This window comes from Xiphophorus maculatus, chromosome 11 (genome assembly GCF_002775205.1).
Source record: "Xiphophorus maculatus strain JP 163 A chromosome 11, X_maculatus-5.0-male, whole genome shotgun sequence".
NCBI lineage: Eukaryota > Metazoa > Chordata > Actinopteri > Cyprinodontiformes > Poeciliidae > Xiphophorus > Xiphophorus maculatus.
This window is the reverse complement of record NC_036453.1, coordinates 23,531,675-23,552,749: the sequence shown is the minus strand read 5'-3', so window position 1 is coordinate 23,552,749 and position 21,075 is coordinate 23,531,675. Positions and strand designations below refer to the sequence as shown.

Sequence of the window (21,075 nt, the reverse complement as noted above, 5' to 3'; positions counted from 1 at the left end):
AGAGAATGTGGAAAGTGTTTCTTCCTATAAATACAAACAGAAACATTTTCTCATTAGGATTTGGAAATAAAATAATTCAGCATTCAGAATAAATACTATCTGGTTTATGGCATTTAGTAAAGATAACGAATGTCTGCGTTAGGTAACATGGACCACACAGAACAGATTTTACATTATTAAGCCCCTTAAAAGAGGATGTGCTGTTAATACTCTGAGCTTGCTGGGGGAATGGGTTGTTTTTAGCAAAACATCTTCATTTAATCGCCTTTTAATATTAGATGAAGACAATTCATATAGAGACACATGATGTAACATTCATTTGCTATATTTCTTACTTTCAAAGTGATGTCTGCTGAATTTTCTCCATTTTAAAGAAACTTCTATTATGATTATCCAAAGTTTTGGGATGCTGTAGAGCATATCTTGAATGGATCAGTGACCAGATGTGTATTTAGGCAGATTTACATGTCTAAGTTTGATGTCAAATCAAATAATTTATACTGTACAGAGTCACAACATGGTGAGTTTGAGCTGTTAGGTGTGATGTGCTCAGAGAGGCTCTTGATCCTTTGGAAAAGTACAAGATGGTTTCATTCTCAATGTGTTCACTTGCTTTTTGTCACAAAATTTCATTAGAATGATGGAAACATTTCTTACCCTTGAGACAGTCTGATGCCTGAAGAGTCCCTACTTAGCTTTCGTTTGGTGTAACTTGGCATGTACTTGCGAGCAGAAACAATCAAGACAGAGAACAACTTTTGGCAATGTGCGTAATGCAATGTCCATTAGGAGATTGATTCTCAACCCAAAGCAGGAAGACAAGTGAGTGACTGGGGGGACGGTTGGTGAATGGTGGCAGGGAGGGGTGGAGACGTCATTAGAAAGGGAGAGAGAAAAAAAAAGTTACTTTTTCCACATCAATACAAATTAAATTCCTTCATCTGCGGTTCCCTTTCCGCTAACCCCACCGTACCCTCGTCCTCCCAAAGAAATGGAACATCTGCTGTCACCTGCCAATCAAGTGTTGACAGCCTGCGACCTTGTTTGGCATTGTTAGAAACTATTCCGATTGATCTTGCTTTTTTAAGTCATGCCCGCTGCTGGTTTCCCTGGAAATTGGCTTGTAAAGGAGATCCCAAGCCACATAAAATGGGATTGATTAGACCTCTGTTAAGCTGATTTATCGGGTTGTAGTTTAAGGGTTAAGACAAGAAGGAGCTAATTTTTTTCCAGTGTTGAGCTCTGTATCAGATTCCATAATGAGGTATTCGCATTTTGTCTCCCACTACATTTACTATTTCATCAAAAGATTTAAGTTTTTGCTTGGAATCTACATTGTCGTTGCTTCATTTGATTGGTCAGCTATTTTTTGGTGGAAATAAAAAATATATATCCTGTTTGCTTAGGACAATTAAACAGGGAAAGTAAAAATTGGCATAAAAAGACTGTACAGAAATTGGTTCGAGTAGAATAGAAATTGTCTGTATTGTCCCACAAAAGGGGAAATTCTGAGTAACTTTCGCAAATAAATGAAAGTGGTGTAAAACACCCCCAAAAATATAGCTTTTAAGTGAACAGTGTTTAATTGTTTTTTACACTTTATTAGCTTGTTGCTCTAACAGGAAAAGATTTACATGTTCAGTTCCAAGCACATTTCACAGAAAGATCATTGCTGGCACACTGCTGCCTTGCTTTTCACCCCCTTTGTGTAAATAATCAACAGCTTCTCTGTAAATAACAGTCCAATACAAATGTGACAGCATGGTTAATTAAATTCTGTTTACATTCTTCTTAAGCATATAACTGCTTTGGTGGGGTTTTTTTTATGTAGTTATTTTAGTTTACATAGGTCTCCTTGGATCTTGACACCTGCTAGACTAGCCCTTAGCCTCAGCTAGTCTGGATTTATATTTAATCAAGACACCAAGAGGTCTATCTAGGTATGTAGGTAAGATATTAACTGGTTATGACCTTTTGCAGAATTTGCTTTAAAAATTCTTAAATAAATGTTAATTAAGCATTATGTATGTGCTCTAGTAATTCTTGCAGAGCTTTCTTTGTCGTATGTACCAAGAACGGACTGCTGTGCTTTCTTGGCCGCCATGTTGCCACTCCTGACTGGTGTGGGACGGCTTGGGCCACCCTTTTGTTGTTCTGGTGTTTGTGATGGGTCTTTGGTTGAATTTCCGAAATCATCTATTATATTTGACCTCGAAGTCTTGAGAATTTAACACAAGGACCTTCCATTGCGTTCTGTGTGAATGTTTGTTTTTGAGTGGGTAATTTGGTACTCTCCGGTTGCTTACATTGATCGGGGGGTGATCTGTGTTAAGTTTGTACGTTTGTTTTTCTTAGCTGTCACACTGGATCTGTCCAAATTTGTGCTGTTGTCAGTGATAAGGTAAATCACCGATCAATATTAGGAAGCAAAATCACTTGATTTATCCTAACCCTAACTTCAAAATGGGATATGGAGCGCAGGGAAGGCTACCACTGTGGGAATAAGGGTCAGAGAATTTAGGATAAACAATAAATGGAGATGGAGATTGATATCTGTACGATGATACTGCCCTCTGATTCAGGAACGTGTTGGAAAGGTATCTCAGGGTGAAGCTGTTCCTCTTGAGGAGACAGAAAATTGTCACAATCTGCTCCTCTATCCTCTCCTCCCTCCTCGTGTACGCCCCACCCCCTCTGTTTCAGTCTGGCAGTCAAAATGATTTAAACCTTTTTTTTTCTAAGGGTACATTTCTGTAAAATAACACAATTGTGCTCTTTGCGCCGTTTCCCGTCTTCCTCCCTCATTTTTATCCCTTTTCTAGGCAAGCTCTTTTCCTACACATGACAACCTCCCCTCATCCTTGCTTCCCCCGTATATCCCCCCGCCACAACACCCCACACCCCTCATCTCTCTTTCTCTCTCTCTCTCTTTCGCTCTCTCTCTTTCTCATGAATGTCACCTCTACTGATGGTGGCTGCCGAAATCCACACACACACATACTCTTGCAAGCGCTCGCTGACTTTGAATGGGAGGGGGAAGAGAGGAGGAGGAGGCGAGGGTGGGGAGGGGGGGATCTGTGAGGGCTGTGGGAAAGGAGCGTGCCATCCAGAGGCAGAAGAGGAGTCTCTTGTCTGTCTGTGTCCATGTCTCCGCTTTGTTCTGACAAAGACCCCCAGCGTCCCGCCTGCTGCTGTTCTCCCACCTCTGGATTTAAGTCGGCCGGAATACCACCGGGACCATCCTCTCATCATTCCGCGCTGCCACGTTCGGATGGGAGGCAAAGTTGGACCTCTGTGGACTGCACAATGGGTGACAAACACTTTGGCTTTTCTTGCGCTTTTCAGAGTTTCCTAGCATCCAGGATGACCTCACTTTTCTTCAGTCGAAGAGTTTTTATACGTAACACAAATTGAGCGCCTTCTCTTTTGCTTTTGTCTGTTTAAAAGTAGGTTAGCTATTTGGGAATATAACATTTTGAACTTGGCTTGTGAGGCACCTCTTGATGTGAAAGATGAGTGGGGAAGAAGGTTAGAAACATGTCTCCATCTCCCCCCCTCTCAGAAGTCAGTTCTAACCTTGTTCTAAAAATGTGACTGTAGCACATTTTTGTGCTCTTCGATACATTTATATTTTTATTACTTTTGTCCTTGACTGGACTCTATACGGTGGACTACATCTGATTTTACAGATCTTCCCTCTCCAAGGGAACTGTCAAGTTAAACTCTTTGCTGTTAACCCACTTAGTTGCCCAATCTCCCCTTTGGGGGTTTCCTTCAAACATCTGTCCTACTCTAGTTTTCTTGAGGAAAGCAAAAAGACAAATCAGCACAGGGAGCACAGGGAAAGAAGACACCCCCCTCCCAAAGGTGTGAGGGGGGCAGAAGATGGCAGCTCTCGCCAGCTCTCTCATCAGACAGAAACGGGCAGTAAAGGACGACCAAGCCAACCGACCGGTCGCCAACAAGCGCAAGCCCTGTCCCAAGAGCAACAAGTCCTTGTGCCAGAAGCAGATTCTGGTGTTGATATCCAAGGTTCGACTATGCGGGGGTCGGAAAGGTCGTAACGAGAAAAGACCAGGTGAGTTACAAATGTTTTTCTCATCTTTCTTGGTAATTGCTTTTTAAATTTGGAGATAGAGTTTTTAAAGTTGCTTTAAAAGCCATAGTTAATAGATTTGCCTGTTGTGGTTATCATGCTTTTACTAGTTTAAAAAGAGCTCTTATGCATACAGTAATAATCTTCAGCCAATCAAAAGCCATTGCGCCATTAAAATCCCCATAACTCATTTGTGTTGTTACAACACCACAACAGACTTATCCATGTAACATAAAATTATAAAATTATATTATGTGGCAGTAATTTCTTAGTATAAGCATTTTTAGCTTCCCTTTCAGACAAACTCAGAAATCCATGGCTTTCAGAAAAAAACTGACTGTTTACATAATCATACCAGATGTTTGGCTGGCATTGCGGTGCCAACAGAGGCGGGGTAGGGTGGGGTGGCAGCAGAGGCGGGGAGGGGACATGTGGACATGAATCAAATGCTTCTAAGCTCTACACAGAGTTACTGCATTATAATTATGCTTCCATGAAAACGTCAACATTTCCTGGGATGTCCCGCTCTCTGTGCTAGCTGCTGGGGTTATGTGAGGTGCATTAGCTTTTTAAGGGTACAGATATACTGAGAGATCCTTGGAGTGGATTTAGATTCCCAATTGTGTGTGGGATAAAGGATGAAAAAGGGTTCGGTACAATACGCTGCAGCTATGGCTCGTGTCTATTTTCTGTCTATGTAAATAGCATTAGAAGTTTATTTGTGACAGAAAAGACTCAAGAGAAGACTCTGAGGCTGCATTCAGAAATGCTGTTGAATTTAAAATCATGATAAATTTTCACAAATATATTTTATCATGTAATATTGAACCTTATAATTTGCAGGATTAATGATTCATTACCAAATTTTTGCAAATTCTCAAAATGTGTCATGAACTAATTTAGTAGACTACATTTCAGGAAGTTTTATTTTCTTTGATTTTGAATACGTATATATAAATACTAAATGGGTAACAAAGCCAATAAAAGACAATTCCATGTTAAATTGACAAATGATGCTGCTGCCACTCATCCTTTCCTTATCTGTCATCTCCACTTGAGCTGACATGAATACGTGACGAGCCTCACACCCTCAGTTTGTGGCTTCAACTTTGAAAAGTTTAAAACGTGCATCAGGCAAGAGATACTGGTGCCAAAATTGAAACGTTACATTTAATTTAGTACACAGCCCTATTTTGTAAAAACCAAGGGATCTTTGACAATATGTCTTTCCACAATCTCTTCAGCTCAACCTGGGTCTTTTCCTCTGCTCTCTTTTCTACAGGTCATCCACATGTTTGTGTACCTGGTTGACTTTGGGAACTCTTATTGTTAGGAAACATTAAATATTTATTATTTTACAGATGAACAGTTTATGTGTTGGCCATATTTTTCTTTGATCAATCAGGTTCATTTGTATAGCACATTTGAGCAACAAGGCAACTCAAAGTGCTTTATATCATAAAAACACCTGAAAAGCAAGTAATAGACATTGCATTTTGTCAAGTGCCATCGGTAAACTCATCAATACACATCACATATGTTGATCAATAACGGTTTCAGTTTATAGGTAGAGTCCACCAGATTTTTAAGAGTCCCCTTTGCAATGCACTCAGATAAAGGTTTCCAAGGCTTTTTACGGATCATCTACCATCCTTAACATTGGGAGTGAGATGCTTATTGGTGTGACATTATGTCTTTTTTTTATTATTTGGTTTTTTTTTACTAAGAGTACCAGGTAGAGCACGGCACCTGGTTAACTTTTAATGGAACATCAATTAATGAAAGAACGCTTGAAACTTTACACAGGGTAAAGTAAAAACAGATTAAGGGATATTTTGTCGCTACACAAGCATCTTCTTAGAGTGAAAATATGGTAATGTATTCTCTTACGCAGCAAACAACTTACAGGGTCCTACATTTTAAGTAGCAGAGTTTAACCTGTCATATTAGTGTCACGTCAGAAATGTGCCCTCCTGATCTTTAAAAGAAGAAGAAAAAAAATCTCCCTCATATTTACTACTACCATAAAGCAACAGGCTTCCACAACTGTAAGGACAGCCATAAAACCTGCTGCAAGCCTAGCACAAATCTGTGATGGAACGAGATCAGTGCCAAAGCACACCAGCCTTATTTTAAGATGCTTCTGTCCTCCTCATCAACCTCCACCAGAGGTCCAGTGCGATCTCCGTACTTTGAAAAAGGGCCCTTTGAAGGGGTGACCCTTTCGCCGTCAGTGATCTGCAGTCTTGCCCTCTTTTGCGAGCAATTCAGCTCATTAATGTATAGCGATTTATCAATAACCCACCTCTCGTTTTACTCAAGGCGGACTCTGGCTTGAATGGGGTAGGCTTATCAGACTATAACGTCTGCATCGCCACCACCGCTTTGTTTTGACATGGTTTATATACACAAAACTGTTTGCAGTAACTGCTGAAACGCCTTGCAGTGTCAAAACCTCAAAAGGGACAACAAAAACTGTTAGCTGAGTCATTACAAACCAGAGCATGCAAACATTGTGCTAACCTAGACAGCTTGCAGCTGTTTGGCATGGAGAGGTGCAGTAGTATGTTGTAGGAGTAAGCATCCGAGGGGCCAGTCGAGTGTTGGAACACAAACGTAGGCCCCGGCTGGCGGACAGCAGACCGGGTTACAAGGAGACATCCAGCACAGGATAGGATTAAGCTGACCCCAAGAGATCAGGCCAGCAAACTTGCTTACTCAACAACACCTGATCAGACAATGCAGTGTTATGTAGCTTCCCATCAGAACTTTACTGACTGTGGTAGGGGTCAGAGATATAGACTGAGTTCAGGGGGGGAAAGACACAAATCTTTGTGGGGTAAATATCAGACTAAGGAGAAAAACAGTGATTTACTGATTTTTAGAGGAATCCTTGTCCAAACAAAGTGCAGGTGGCTTTCAAGGCACATGTTGAGACAAGTAAAGGGCTCAGCAAAATCACTCTACAGTGAACTGCAAAAGTGAAAATACTCTGACCTTTTTTCACAGTCGGTCGTGTCTTACAGCAAAAAACATATGTATGTTTTATGGTGACATTTTACAATAAACTAAGCCAAAATAGTACATAACATTAAAGTGGTAGTGTAATGAAATGTGGTTTTTGATGAAAATTTGAAAAATGTGTTGAGCATTTTTATTTATCCCACTGGAAATACTTTATACAGCAACAGTTTGCTGCCGTTACGCCAATTAGCATTTAGGAGTAAGTAGCTACCATCGTTGTACTTCTTAAAACAGAAATTTTGACCTTTTTTTCTTCTTCACAAAAGTGCAGTGTGAACATGTAGGTTCAAGAACCACAGCTTGTCCTGAGAACTTGGCAATGAGACCAAATTAGTTCCAAAAGCTGAAACTACTTATCTATGTTAAAACAACCAAATAAAACACCACTTTAAATTTAAAAAAAAAATTAAATCTAAAATCATTTGCTTAGATTATGCTCTTGTAGAAAAAGACAACTTTTCTTGGGCAGCTTTACATTAATTACATTTCTTGTGAAATACATGGCATTGCATTGTACAAAGCACTGCAACTGCATTATGATGGTTTTTGTGATAACAATTCACATTATTGTTTGACTGTAGAGCAGACTGATGGAATATTAATAAGAACAAAGAGCTTTAATATTTCTCTTATTTCCCTGTTTGCAAGTTATTACATTTCTTTTGCCTCAATGAAGCTAAACTGCCTCTTTGCGACTAGTGTTCATCAAATTTGAAGTATTTAACATCAAGACGAACAAAAGATTAACACTTGATTACTGTTGAACTCATGCCACCGGCTTCTTAGGATTTTTCAGCTTTAAACAACCCTTAGCTCACCATGGGGATCCAAACTGTCAGGAAACAGATGTTGTGGTTGCAGCTGTTTATGGGGAAAAGCAGATGATGTAGCTTATCTCCAAAATGTTTGCCTGAGATACACCGATCAGATTAAATTCCCACTGAAAGCTAAAGTTAATTTAATCCTTCGGTGTTCTGTTACATAAGAAAAAAAAAAGCATAAGCGATAAACAGAATTCTCCATGTGGTTTAAAAAATGTTGCACAACTGTTTATCTACGGTTTTCTCATGTGGGAGCGAACTGGAAATGGGACTTAGATTTCTGGAGTTGATCTGTGATTTTTTTTTTTTTTTTTTAATCTAAATAATTCCTGTTGTCTAAAATACATCCCAGTCGGAGCAATAGGGGCATGAGAGATGTGCATAAAATGAATACTGTGTTGTTTTGTTATCCTCCCGAAGGCCCTACTTTAACCTCCCACACATACCCACTAAATGAGATATGTGGATTCTTTCATTAAGGCTGACAAAGTTAGATTAAATTTACCTCCAACATGAGAGAGAGAGGAGGAGAATAGAGAACCTCTGTTGGGGTGATGATGAGAGGATAAAGAAGGGAAGGCACAGTAAGTATTTAGATGAAAATATATATGAAAAAACACATCCGGAAGTTATTAAAACATCAGTAATTACTTTGATTGAAAAGTGTAAAAAGGGTATTGTTTCAATTGGAATTAAAAAGGTAAAAGGAAACATTTATTTCCTCTTGATTTTTAAATTTGTGTCAGCTAATAAGTCTGGGAAGAGAGACCATTTCTGACCAAGTTAATCAATCTACAAGGAGGAGTAACAAGGGCGCTCATGATCCCAGACATTGTGACTCCACAACTGCAGAGTAAGAGACAGCGAGCTAGCCATACAATAAATAAGTGAAGCTACACACAAGTCTACGTGTAGCTTGACCAATGCAGAGAGCGAGAAAAAGGTGGTTTTGAGTTATACTTCAACGAGTTTCCCTTTCCTGTGCAGCATAGCACTAAATGAATAATATCTATATTTCCAAGTTTCGTTGAGTTAACGGAATTTTTCTAACATGGCAGCAAGGCTATGGGTGGCATGTGAAAGTATAGTCTTTTTGCCCTTCAATGTTGTCCGCATGCGCGAAATTGTACATGTTACCCTGCAACCTCGGCTGGCTGAGGGTAATGTAGTAGATGATCTTCCCTCAACGTGTGATGCTGCGATATAGAAAAGACGAGACACACATGTTGAGCTCCTTTTACCTTCAACAGGAAGGTTTATTCTTCTCATGATGACCGTACTCCATATACAACACTACATATGCAATACTTATATCAAATACTTCATGTATCACTGTATAACTTCAACAAATAACCCTTCGATTCAGTACATTACAAATGACTGCAATATCCCTTTAAACCGAACGAGAATTATTTTAACATGCTCCATCATGAATTTTATTGAATGACAAAATATTTTAGATAGCTCTTAATTCTCCAAACCAATTAGTTTTGTTTTAACTCAAATATCTTGTCCCTTTTCCTCAGACCTTTTGTATTATTAACTGTCAAAATAAAAATATATGGATTTGCTTTTAACTATTTTAGTAGCTTTTACAATTTTTATTTTGCACAACATATACTTTAATATTTAAGCAATGTAGCTTTTAACTGTATCCACCGTTTTAACAACATTACAGTATTTTATCTCTTGCACAAAAAAACTACAAACTGCTCCGTTAATACTGTCTCTTCATGCAACCATTTACTCATTGAGTTTGACAACAACATTGTTTCTGTGTTATTGAAGTAACCCATAAAGAAAAGACACCAGAAAAATGTCTTTTACCGTTTCAAAAGAGAAAAATACAATAAGTTCAAAATGAATTCAATCTCTAGTCCTTCAACTGTTTCTCAGCTAGCTCAACACGTGTATAATGTTCACTCGCATTAGTTAGCCTCCAGAAATACGTCCCGTTTTCTACGCAATGTCCATCCAAAGCTGTACAAAGTGACCCACCAGTTGACTCTCGAGTCTATAACCTCTTAACTCTTGAAGGACACCACATTTATGCATCAACATACATTTTTACTGACCTGCGATATGGAAAAGACGAGACACACACGTTGAGCTCCTTTTACCTTCAACATTAAGATTTATTCTTCTGGTGTGCTCAATCTTTTCTTGGTCACTAACGCGTCAGCGCCCCTAGCGGCCATGTGTAGAATTGCACGGACTAACTGAAATAACACTACAGAACGTATTACGATGAGAAATTAAAGATACAAAATGAAAAATTATGTTGGGGTGCCTATTTTCTTACTTCTTGGTTTTGTTTACTAACAACTTGTTTTTCACCCCTCTACATAAACAATAGCATGCAGTGCCTCTGTGACCGGTGGACTTCTGCGTTGTGTGTTGATAGGATAAACCATAAAACACCGAGTCTGGGTTTGGAGGCGGACTCCGTTTATTCAGCCTGTCAATCGGGAGATATTAGCATTAGCACGTAGCATGTGCTCCAGTTCTCCAACCCGATCTATACAAAATAATAATGTCAGCATGCATCAAATCTTATAAATGCATAATAGCAACTCGAATGAAAATATTAAAACACCTAACATTAATACAGAAGAAAAAAAATAAACATTTGGACAATATAAATGAAAGGATTACAATAGATTATAAAACTTGCCTCTTCCCAGTGGAACGAGTAACAAAAGGGAAGAGGAAATGAACAACTTAACATTTATAATGGTGCTGGAGGACCCCAAACAAAAGAAGAAGAAAGTAGGGCGGAGCTGGAGGACCAAACCCATCATAGCAGACACAGAGGAACACAAAGACAGACAAGTATAAGAGGACAAATAAATTAAAGAAAACATTTTGTGAAAATATACAACTAACAATATAGACCCAGTTACACCTCACCAGCCATGAACCTCACCGCACGTCACTGAGTTCAAACTATTAAAAGATAAACTGGAGAATTTCTTTTAAAAAAATTCCTAAAAGAAGAGCAAGTTCAAGTGAAGCCTGTAATGCTGTAATGCTTTGAGAAACAGCAAAATAGCTCAACGGGAACCGATTGGATTTTAGCACGGCGCTGTGTGGAACACCTGCTGGTTTCAAAATGTTCTGCAGCGATAGGATCTGACCAACTCACAGTCACTGAGTTAAGACAATGATGAGGTACACTTTTTCGGACAACCCTTACATTTCTTTTGCTGGTGTGGGACGTGGACATAATTTAAAAAAAAAATAAAAAATGCATATCAATTTTGCTCATTATAATTGTTACATAGATAGGGACTTTATCTCCAAGTGTGGAAAGGCTGAAACTTGGTTGAGATTTGTGTCATGCAACAGGATTCTAAGCCTAAGTACAAATCTTAAACAGTGTGAAACAAATTTAAGAAAAAAAATAAAAACAATGGACCCAGCCAAAGCAGCTTAACGGCACTACATTTTGAACATTGAAGCCCTATTCACTCCAACATGGACAATTTGAATATTTAAACTGTAAATGTTTATGACAATACAATACACATGGATTGTATATTTATGGAAGGAATAACAATCAGATGAACATATTACACAGTGTTCAGCCGAGTAACATAGGATCTAGAATAGCATATTAATGGATTTGCTTCTGGTATTGGTATTCATAACTACACCCAAGGTCATTTAGATAAAACGCAGTTTAAACAAAAATCAATGAATCTAAATTTAAAACAATGTGGGATCTAGACTTTAAACATGATTAACATCTGCAATAACTTGAAGCAAAGGTCAAAATACCACTGTCGATAGAAGAGGCTGCGCTGAACAAAAAAACAGTCAACTTAGTCTCCTCAGGTTGCTGCTTTTAATTTATTTAACTTATTTTGTGTTTCTCCTCCAGTGACAAGTTGCCTCTACCTGTTGTCAGTGAAGGTTTCTATACTTTTTTTAGACTGACTGACTAAATCGAAGCAAATACAAGTCATTCGGTTTGTGGTTTGTTAGCGTGTTGAGTTCGCAACAGTGTGATCGTCACACTTTCTGACAGAGGTTCGAAGCCCTTAGCACTGCTGATGACGCTCCTATTTGTTTGTTCTGCATGCATTAAAGGGCCTATTTATGTCTTTGCTGGAGGCTCCGTGGAACAAAGGGATGTGTGAGGGTAGCGGCGTGGCGGACAGGTTCTTGTGCTTGTGTGATATGCAGTTCATGTGAAAAAAAAAAAAAGAGAAAAAAGATTTCAAAGCAAACACATAAAGACTGCTCAATGATTTTTAGAGATGCACCAGTCACAAGTTCAGTTTTTGTAAAGCGCTGACATGCTGGTGTGGTTTTCAACTGAATCCAATTACTGCCAAAGAGCTACTAAATGTTTAAAAATACATAACTGTTTATGTCAGGATAGAAGCGTGTATGAGGGAACAGAAGCAGTAAAAGAGGGTGTCATTCTTTTCTAAAAAAAGAAAAAAAATAATTGATATTTGAATGTAGATTTAGAATATTACATTATTGTCAGCTAACAGTCAATGCAGTTACTAGCATAACTAAAGTATTGATGCCCATGTGTATATTTTAGCAAATGTTGATGCTGATGTTACCTGTGAGCTTTCCAAAATGCAATTATTTCCAAATCCACCAAGTTCAATGATTGAGAGAGTTTTAAAGCTCAACAGGATTAAAGAGAGAAGCCTTCCTGTTATCTGCTAAGCATCTCTCTCTCTCTCAATGAACCACAGACATGACTCTTTCCTCCATAAGCATTTCGGCACAGAGGAATGTTGACCAGTTAACACTCATTGTGGTCCTGAAAAAAAAAAAATAAAATAAAATATTTTTATATATATGACCAACAATATATACATTGTTGGTTATATATAAACATATATATAACCAACAATGATTTGTTGGTTATATATATGTATATATACAGTATGTTATCCTGATGACAACATTTCTGAGTTTTTAACTGGTTGGACATCCAGTTAGTACAAATCAAGCAGAAAATTTGTCTGGTTTCTGTCACCAACAAATTTCTTCCTCGCATCTGTAAAAATTTTCACCAAGTTTAATTTCAAAGTCTGCTGCAGTGCCTGTCGGAGCATATTGCTAGCCGTCACCGATATGGTCTTGTCACAATGCTAATGAAGCGCATATGTGATTATTGAATGTGTGTCAGGGAGTCAGTGCGAGTCCTATTTGCTCCCGTCTGTGTTTGACATGCTCTTGTCAGCAGCATTAATAAGCTGCAGTAGCTCCGGCCCAAGTTTGAGAACGGCTCCCACCGTCACGTTAAATGATTCAAGAGGCCTTGAATTCATATTAGGAGGTCATTGTTGAAGCTGCTACCCAGTCCGTTCGTATTCTTTTTTTAACCTCGCCTCATCCCATTGGCTCTCTTCTTCTTCTTCTTCTTCTTCTACCTGCATCATTCTTCTGCACTTCCTTTAAAGCTTGTCACGCTGTGTGTCTTTATAGCACTCTGGCACTCCATCATTGGCCTTTACCCTTCCTCCTCCCTGCCCTTCCCTCTTTTACTGCTGGACAAACATGGAGCATTTCTCAAAGATGTTTGCTAGCCTCGCTCCATCTCCCCATTAGGTTGATAATTAACGGCAGCACAGAAGAGCTTGTGGCCCAGTTTAGAAAAGAGAAAAAAAAAAAGAGAGAGAGAAATCAGATCCTCACTTTATTTGACACAGAATCAAACACGACACGAGAGACTCACTCCTTTGCATGCAGCATGCAGGACAAACGAACATATGTGCACACGCGCACCCGATCCAGCTGTGTGCAGCTAAAACAGAGGCAACCGTGAGAGCACAAAGGGAGAGTCGTGGGAGTCCTGACTGCACGAATCGAGGAAAACCCCTGTTGTTTGGTTTGGTCAAAGTGAGAGAAGAGGAAATGCCCTTGGTTGCTCAGTCATGTAGCCCCCCCCCTGTAATTACCTCCAGCTTTTACCAGGAGGAGCTCAGTTACAGAAAGATCTGCTGTGAAAAAGAAAACAAAATAAAAAATCGGTGCTCGAATCAAGTAAGATAAAATACCTTAGCGAAACAACAACACCAACACTGAGCCAGCGGTAAAGACTGCTGCTTATTTTTACCGGCGCAATTACATTGCAGAGAAGGGGTCTGAGTGTCCTTGATGGCAGCCGTGAGCCACGCAGCGATTAGATCGGGTTCTTATGTGCTCTGACCTCATTTAAACAGAGACACACATAATTGCTGCGTGAAAGGGTCATACTGGGAGGCGAGGCACCGTCCCCCCACCCCGGGTGATTTTCAAGATGATCGTTAATGCCAAATGTAAATTGGATGAGGGGGGCATCCCTTTGTAAACCTTGTTGGAGTTTGTTTTGCGGGGATAAGAGGCACTCACAATTTAATAAACAAAACACACTCGTAAATATGATCTCCTGCGGTGTTCAACTAAACCTAATTCCTTCAGTGTTTATGTCAGTTGGAAATGAAATGACATTAATGATAATATGTTCCCCCTTGCTGATTTTTATTAGTTGTTAATATCAAATATACCTTGAGTGAATGCCCAAACCTAGTAACCGGTGTTTACAGTTAACTACTGATGTGTTTTTTTTTTTCCTGTTCTCACTCACGATTTAAATCTTGACATTGACTAGGCCACTCTGAAATCTTCATTTTTCCTGTTTTGATGTTTAAGGACATGCATGATCATTGTTCTGGTCTTTTACCAATGTGTGCTTGAGTTTAAGACCACAGACTGATGACCAGGCATGATACTTAAATTCCTTTCATTACAACATGTCAGGTCCTGAAAAAGCAAAGCAGCCCTAGACCATCACATGACCTCGTTTGACTATCATTTTGATCACCGTTTTTTGAAATCCGTCCATTTGTTTTCTCTAGCAGTCATTGGATGAGAAGACGCGCGCCTTTGAAAATCATCAAGATGACTTTTGGTAAATGTGAGACGGGCCTTTGTGTTTAGCTGAAGTTTTGGCCTATTTGACCAAGTTTTGCTTTCTTCTTTTTATGTTATGAATATTACCCCTAACTGGGGCATGTGTAAAGATTTAAATTATTTAGTTTTGTGACGTCCAGGCATAAGATTCCCCACCCTTCCATGTTTTCTCTATTTGTGGACAATGGCTCTTAGCGTGATTTGTTGGAATCCCAAAGCCCTGGAAATAGCTTAGCAAACCTTTTCACAACAATAAATGGTAATGACTTTGTTTCTCATTTATTGTTGAGCTTCTTTGGGTTGGATGATGTTGCTTTTAGAGATGTTTTTTTGCCTATTTCATGTTGTTTGATAGGTTCTATTAAAGTGATTTTTTTCATTCTGCAACTCAGGCTAGAAACTCAAATCAGGTGTGGTTAATAACAGGTGATTTTTGATTTAACAAGGGAAGCATTATTTCTTTTACTTAGGGTCAAGATGGAGTTTTTTTTCAGCTGTTTTCTCTCTATAAATGAAATCATAACAGAAAACAACATTTGTATTTACTTTAGTTATTTACCACCTATATTAAAATTTATTTTGATGATGTGAAACACTAAAACATGACAAAAAAGTAAAACACAGTGAATTTGCAAAGGGAAATGTCTTTCTTAAATCTTAGCACTGAGGCTAGTTAAGTATTGTAGTATATCTCTACAAAGACATAAGAGCAAATATAAATTTTATTGTCATATCATGTGAAATGATAATTTGCTGTACAACCCACACCGCTTTTAGGAATCACATCACTTTCTGCATGACACCCCGCACATTTCTGCATGTAAGCTGCAAATCCCATTTTCCCTCGTGTGGGAAGAGGTCACTTGGATGCGAGCCGCTGATGAGTCAACATGTTGTCGGAAGCGGCGACAACACCTGCGTGCAAATGCACATAAACAGACGTTGAGCTCTTTGACCCACTCTCCGCTGACCTGGATCAGTGAATGTTTTCTGTCACTCAAGCCCACACACACACACACACACACGTCCCTGAAGTGATTTACCTCTCGAAGGTAGATAAAGTGGACACACATTGTGTATCTGGCAAACATGTGTTTTCCTAAAAAAAAAAAATAAACCATACGGGTTGTGTGTTTATGAAGGGAATGACAACCAGATGAAAATATATAACCTAAGGCTCAGTCGGGTAACATCTGGAGGCTCCAGAATAGCATCTTTTGACCAGTAACTTAACCTTACTTCATGCTAGCCAAGTAGATTCATTGCACTAAAACAAGTAGCAAGTGATGCAAGTGTTTCATAAAAAAAATTATAACTTAGGTGCGGTCAGGTATACAGATCCTGACATGATCTATTGTATTTATATATTGATCAGATTTTGACCCAAACTTGATTAATGACCGTTCTAATCTATTAGAGTAAACAAAGATGAGCTTGTTTATTAAGCTACTGCTTGTAGCTTTTCTTCTTCTTCTGCTAAAAGGACTTAAACTTTAAGTATACTTAACTATTTTATAAATAATCCGTCCGTACGTACGTACGTACGTACGTACATACGTACATACGTACATACATACATACATACATACATACATACATACGTACGTACATACATACATACATACATACATACATACATACATACATACATACATACATACATACATACATACATACATACATACATACATACATACATACATACATACGGTCGAGGGGTAGCAGTTTCTACTATCTAATGACATGATAGTGACTTTATGTTGTATTTCTTGAACATAATCGGATGTACAGTGTACCCCTGGTATTCTCACAGGTTTGGAACCACAACCACTAGTGGATAGGTTAAATTTGAGAAAACATACCCCTAATTCCCCCTTTAAAAATTCTCTATAACTGCCTATTCTGGTAATTCAAACATCAAATATACCAGAATATTTATTAATATGCACAATGGGTAGCATCTTAGCACTTCCACAGAAAGAATTGGTGCTTTGCAAACGCCATAGAGTAGTGTGTGAAGTTGCGTTACGTATAAATATTTGAGGTTCTTAACTACAATTTCCTTCCAAATATGTTAGAGCAAATGGTGGATCATTTTTGTAAACGTTTAAATTGCTTAAAGCTGTGATGGAAAATGAATTCACATGCTGCTACAGCATAAAGAAATACAAGTAAGGAAATAAATAATATAAACAAAAAAAAATTCCAGTGACTTTAAGCATTATATATTAATATCCCCAATGACTTCACAATCTTAGTTATCACATTAAATTGGCAATGCTGATGCAAGAGTGTGCAACTGGTTCTGTTCCAAAACCAAAAAACCTTGGAGTTGATGAAAACTACGGAGTCTTAATAATTGTGGGTACATCTGGTTCTGTTTAGATGAATATTGGAGGTTTGAATTAAAATAACAGAAATGTTTGATACTCTATTTGCCTCTTGAAACATCAAACATTCTCCACCTTGAAATCAGCCGTTTTCAAACATACCAAAGCAAAGAAATGGGTCCTTTACGAAATCATCTCCATCACCAGCTCCGTTTCCTCTCTCAGAGCAGACTCCATGTGCGGCCCCTCATGATGCAAAACCAGGGCTTTTTGCTCATGCAAACAACTCAGTGTGTCTGCTAATCCAGGCAGAGTTAGACTGCTGTCAGAGTGTGTCACTATCTGACAGTTTGCTCCTTAAGTGCGCATAATGAGGAAAACAAGTCGACTTGCTGAATAATTTCTGTTCTCTCTGCTCTGGGTTGGTCACAAACCATCGAGTTTGGAACGTTCTGCTTCCAGATTAACTCAGGCAATTAAGTTTACATCCAGCAAGGAGCGCTACCCAGTGATAGAGCCCTCGCTCCTGTAAGACGGAGAGGTGGATCTGACTCGAGAGGGGTTTCTTTGCATTTTCAGATATGTGACGTTTTCACTTTTATTTAGCAATTATTTTTTGTAACGGAGCCACACCTGGAACAAAAAAAAAGTCTGAAAAATCAAGCATTGTAATTATGAATGTTTCTCTAAACACTGTAAAAAATGGTTTTGGGAAGGTAGAAGAGTTCAAATCCGAACACAGCTGTGAAATATGCGATACATCTGCTGTTTAATAAAATGTTCAAATATCAGAAGGTGGACTGAATTAAAGAGCAGCAAATTAAAATAACCAGTGGAAACAACTTAATTTTGAACTTCATGGCAAATGTATTTTCTTTGTTTTCTATTTTTAATAAATTTGCAAAAATCTCAAAAACCTTTTTCATACATTGTCGTAATAAGGGAATTTGCGTGTAGAATTTTGAGGAAATTGATTCATTTAATTCAGTTTGTAATGGGCATCTGTGAACATCAGTTTTCAGGCCTTACCATGGATTCTAAAAATATATTTTTTAATTTTTTTCTGCTTACAACTTTTCCATAAAGTTGTAAGAAGTCCACCATAATTGTGGACTGAATGACTTATTGCTGTCCTGATGACAAATTTTCCCACCCGAGCTTTTGAGCTTGGTAGCTCCTCCTTACCGTTGTCATATTGGCTCTTTCCCCATCTTGGTGGGTTCAGAGAACAAAACTTGAGTTTTTCAATGCTTAGGCTGTTGTTTTATAACCTGACCCTGACGTATACCTCTCCCCATCACTTTCCCTGACTTGTCTGCCGTTCTCCTCTGTCTTCATAATGCTGGTTTTTTTTTTCACTAATATTTTAAAAGCAACCCTCTTAGCCTGATTTGCAGTGAGATTAAATAAAACAAGGTAGACTCTACTAATATTATGAGTTCTGAAAGGTTTCTCTAAAATTTTAAAGAGTATCAAAGTAAAGCATGTTAAATGCAAATACATGTCACACCTTTCAGATTTTTAAATAATTTCCACATATAACCGTGTCATTATGTGATACTGAGTTTTTAATTGGCTTCCACAGACATGAACTATGCTGTTAGGGAAGACCTGTCTGGTTCAGGGAAACCCTTTTGGTTTATTACCTTTATTGCAATGTTCTGAAGGCTTGATTACAAACTGTCAACTACATTTCTTACTAAAGTTTAACAGTCTATGCCTGCGCACACGCAGCTGCCACTCTTAATAACTGCACGATCTCTCTCTCTTCTTCTCTCTCTCTCTGGCCCCTCTGCTCCCGTCTCTCCGCCCCTGATCCTACCATTCCTCCTTCCGTCTCACTCTATCATCTCTCTCGCTCGCCTCTTCGGGGACGAGTAATGACAGGCTTGCGTGGTCTAATTGGATGATGTATTGTGTTATTAGCTGAGATGAAAAAGAACATAACTCAAAGGTTATGGATTCAAAAAAAAAGAAGAAGAAGAAGAAGAAAAGAACACGAGTATGACCAGGGCAGTGGAAAAATTAGTGATAATGTTTTTTTTCTGACATGCACCTTTGAAAGAGAGAGGTTGAGTGGGAGCTGAGAGAAAAACAATGAGAGTAGGTCACACTTTCACTGATGTTTCAACCCTGGCACAGTTCCTCTGAGAAATAGTGCTACAGATCTCATCATTTCCTCCCCTGCCACTCTTCTCCACCCCTCCTCACTGTGCTAGTCCAAGGAAGACTGGTAGATTGAGCTGTGCCCTGTAGGTATTTCTCCTGGGAGTGTGTGTGAAGACATGGGAGGAGTTTAATTGAGAGGAAACTCCTGCATGACTCACTGCAGTGTCCTAAACCTCCTCCCAGTGTTTACACTTCCTTGTTAAAGCCGCAGTAAAGATGACTTGTCACTTCATTTGCCGGACTAAATGAAATTGTGCAGAGCCATGTCAGAGGTCTCGAAGGATTCTTGCAGATGATGTTCATGTCTTCTTGCTGCAGAGCTGGAACCGCTTTACCCTTCAGAAGCAAACTCCCTGTTTCATGTATTTTTGGATCTTATTTGTTTCCTGGAAATCAGAAAATCTTTGTTGTGTTACGTTAGCAGCTATAGGCCAAGTTAAGTCCAGTTTCTGGGGAGAAAAACACACCTGCATTGTCCCATCACTATTTGAATTTGTAAAAAGCAGCAGTTTTGGGCAGCCGTCTTGGACTTTCCATTCCCTAAATCTCCAGCGGTTCTTGGTGGATGTTCTGATGTGTTTTGGGTTATTATTTAATGTGGTCTGGCTCAGCTTTAGTTGACTTTTTTTTTAATAGATGCTTTCACATTTTCCAGAAAAAAAATAAATGTTGATACAAGGTATATTACCATGTGTTGGTAAGCTGGCTAGATCATGTAGCAGCAAGGCATTCCCATAACTTGACACTTCCATGTTTCACCATTACTCCAAACTTCCCAGAAGTGTTCACATGGAAACATCCTTCTAGCCTGTGACGTTTTTTTTTTAGAGAGCAAAATTTTTCTCCTCAAAGTTAACCTTATCCCACCTTTTTTCCCCCTGATTGTAAAGGCATACACTTTCACATCAACAGTGGAGAGAAGGGCTATATCTCCTGTGACAACATGCTGGGGATTTTGGGGACTTCATTTAGCATCTTTTGGTCTGCTTCTAGGGTAAACGTTCTTGAACAGCCTTGTATGTTGTCAGCTGTTTTGAATGTCCTCTACTGTGGGGACTGTTTTCCAGGCAGTAGAACGGCTGTTTTCAGATTCTCTTGAGACCTTTTCGAATCTTTTACCAAATGCATAAGCTACTACCTTTTTTTTTTTTTTGAAGGCCTGAGGCAGCTCTTTTGATGTCAGTCAGGATCATGCCAAGCTGAATTTGAGAGGTTCAAACCTTTGAGACTGCTGAGTAATGAGTCTCTCATGTCAGTTTTGTGATGTAATATTTCTTTCTTGAAACAGCCGTTTTTATTATATTTTTTTTTTTACAAAAAAAGGTCTTTAATTACATTTAAATTCTTCAGAGGGCTTGGATTTTCCAGGATTGTTAAAGTCGATGTTAAGTATGTTAGAAAAACAGTTTTTTCATGTTTCTACTTTTTGTTGCATGAAAAGTGTTTTTATGTTGAGGTTTGTAGAGAATTCTGTATTTGCTGCGTGCTCCCAAGTGTTTGAATTCAAGGTGATTGAAACATTTTACATCTCTTATTAGCCAATCTTCCAATCATTTGCAGTCTGTCTCATACACTGTAAAGTCTGAGACACAACACATTTGTGTCTAGATAACTAGATGTATTACCACAGACCTAGCTATTTGGCCTCAGGGAAATCTCATAATTTATAGAATTCTTTCAGAAACAATCCCATAGATGTGCTTTTTTTCAG

The 21,075-nt window shown here is 38.7% G+C and overlaps 1 protein-coding gene across 1 annotated transcript in view; it reads left to right on the top strand.

The window, feature by feature from the left end:
• The first annotated feature begins 3,095 nt into the window (after nt 1-3,095).
• Nucleotides 3,096-21,075, top strand: part of LOC102237952 (fibroblast growth factor 11-like) — a 37,989-nt gene continuing 20,009 nt past the window's right edge. The window contains exon 1 of the mRNA XM_005803599.3: nt 3,096-4,078. Within this exon, the coding sequence (XP_005803656.1) occupies nt 3,886-4,078 (193 nt within the window). The 5' untranslated portion in view covers nt 3,096-3,885. The remainder of the gene's footprint in view (nt 4,079-21,075) is intronic.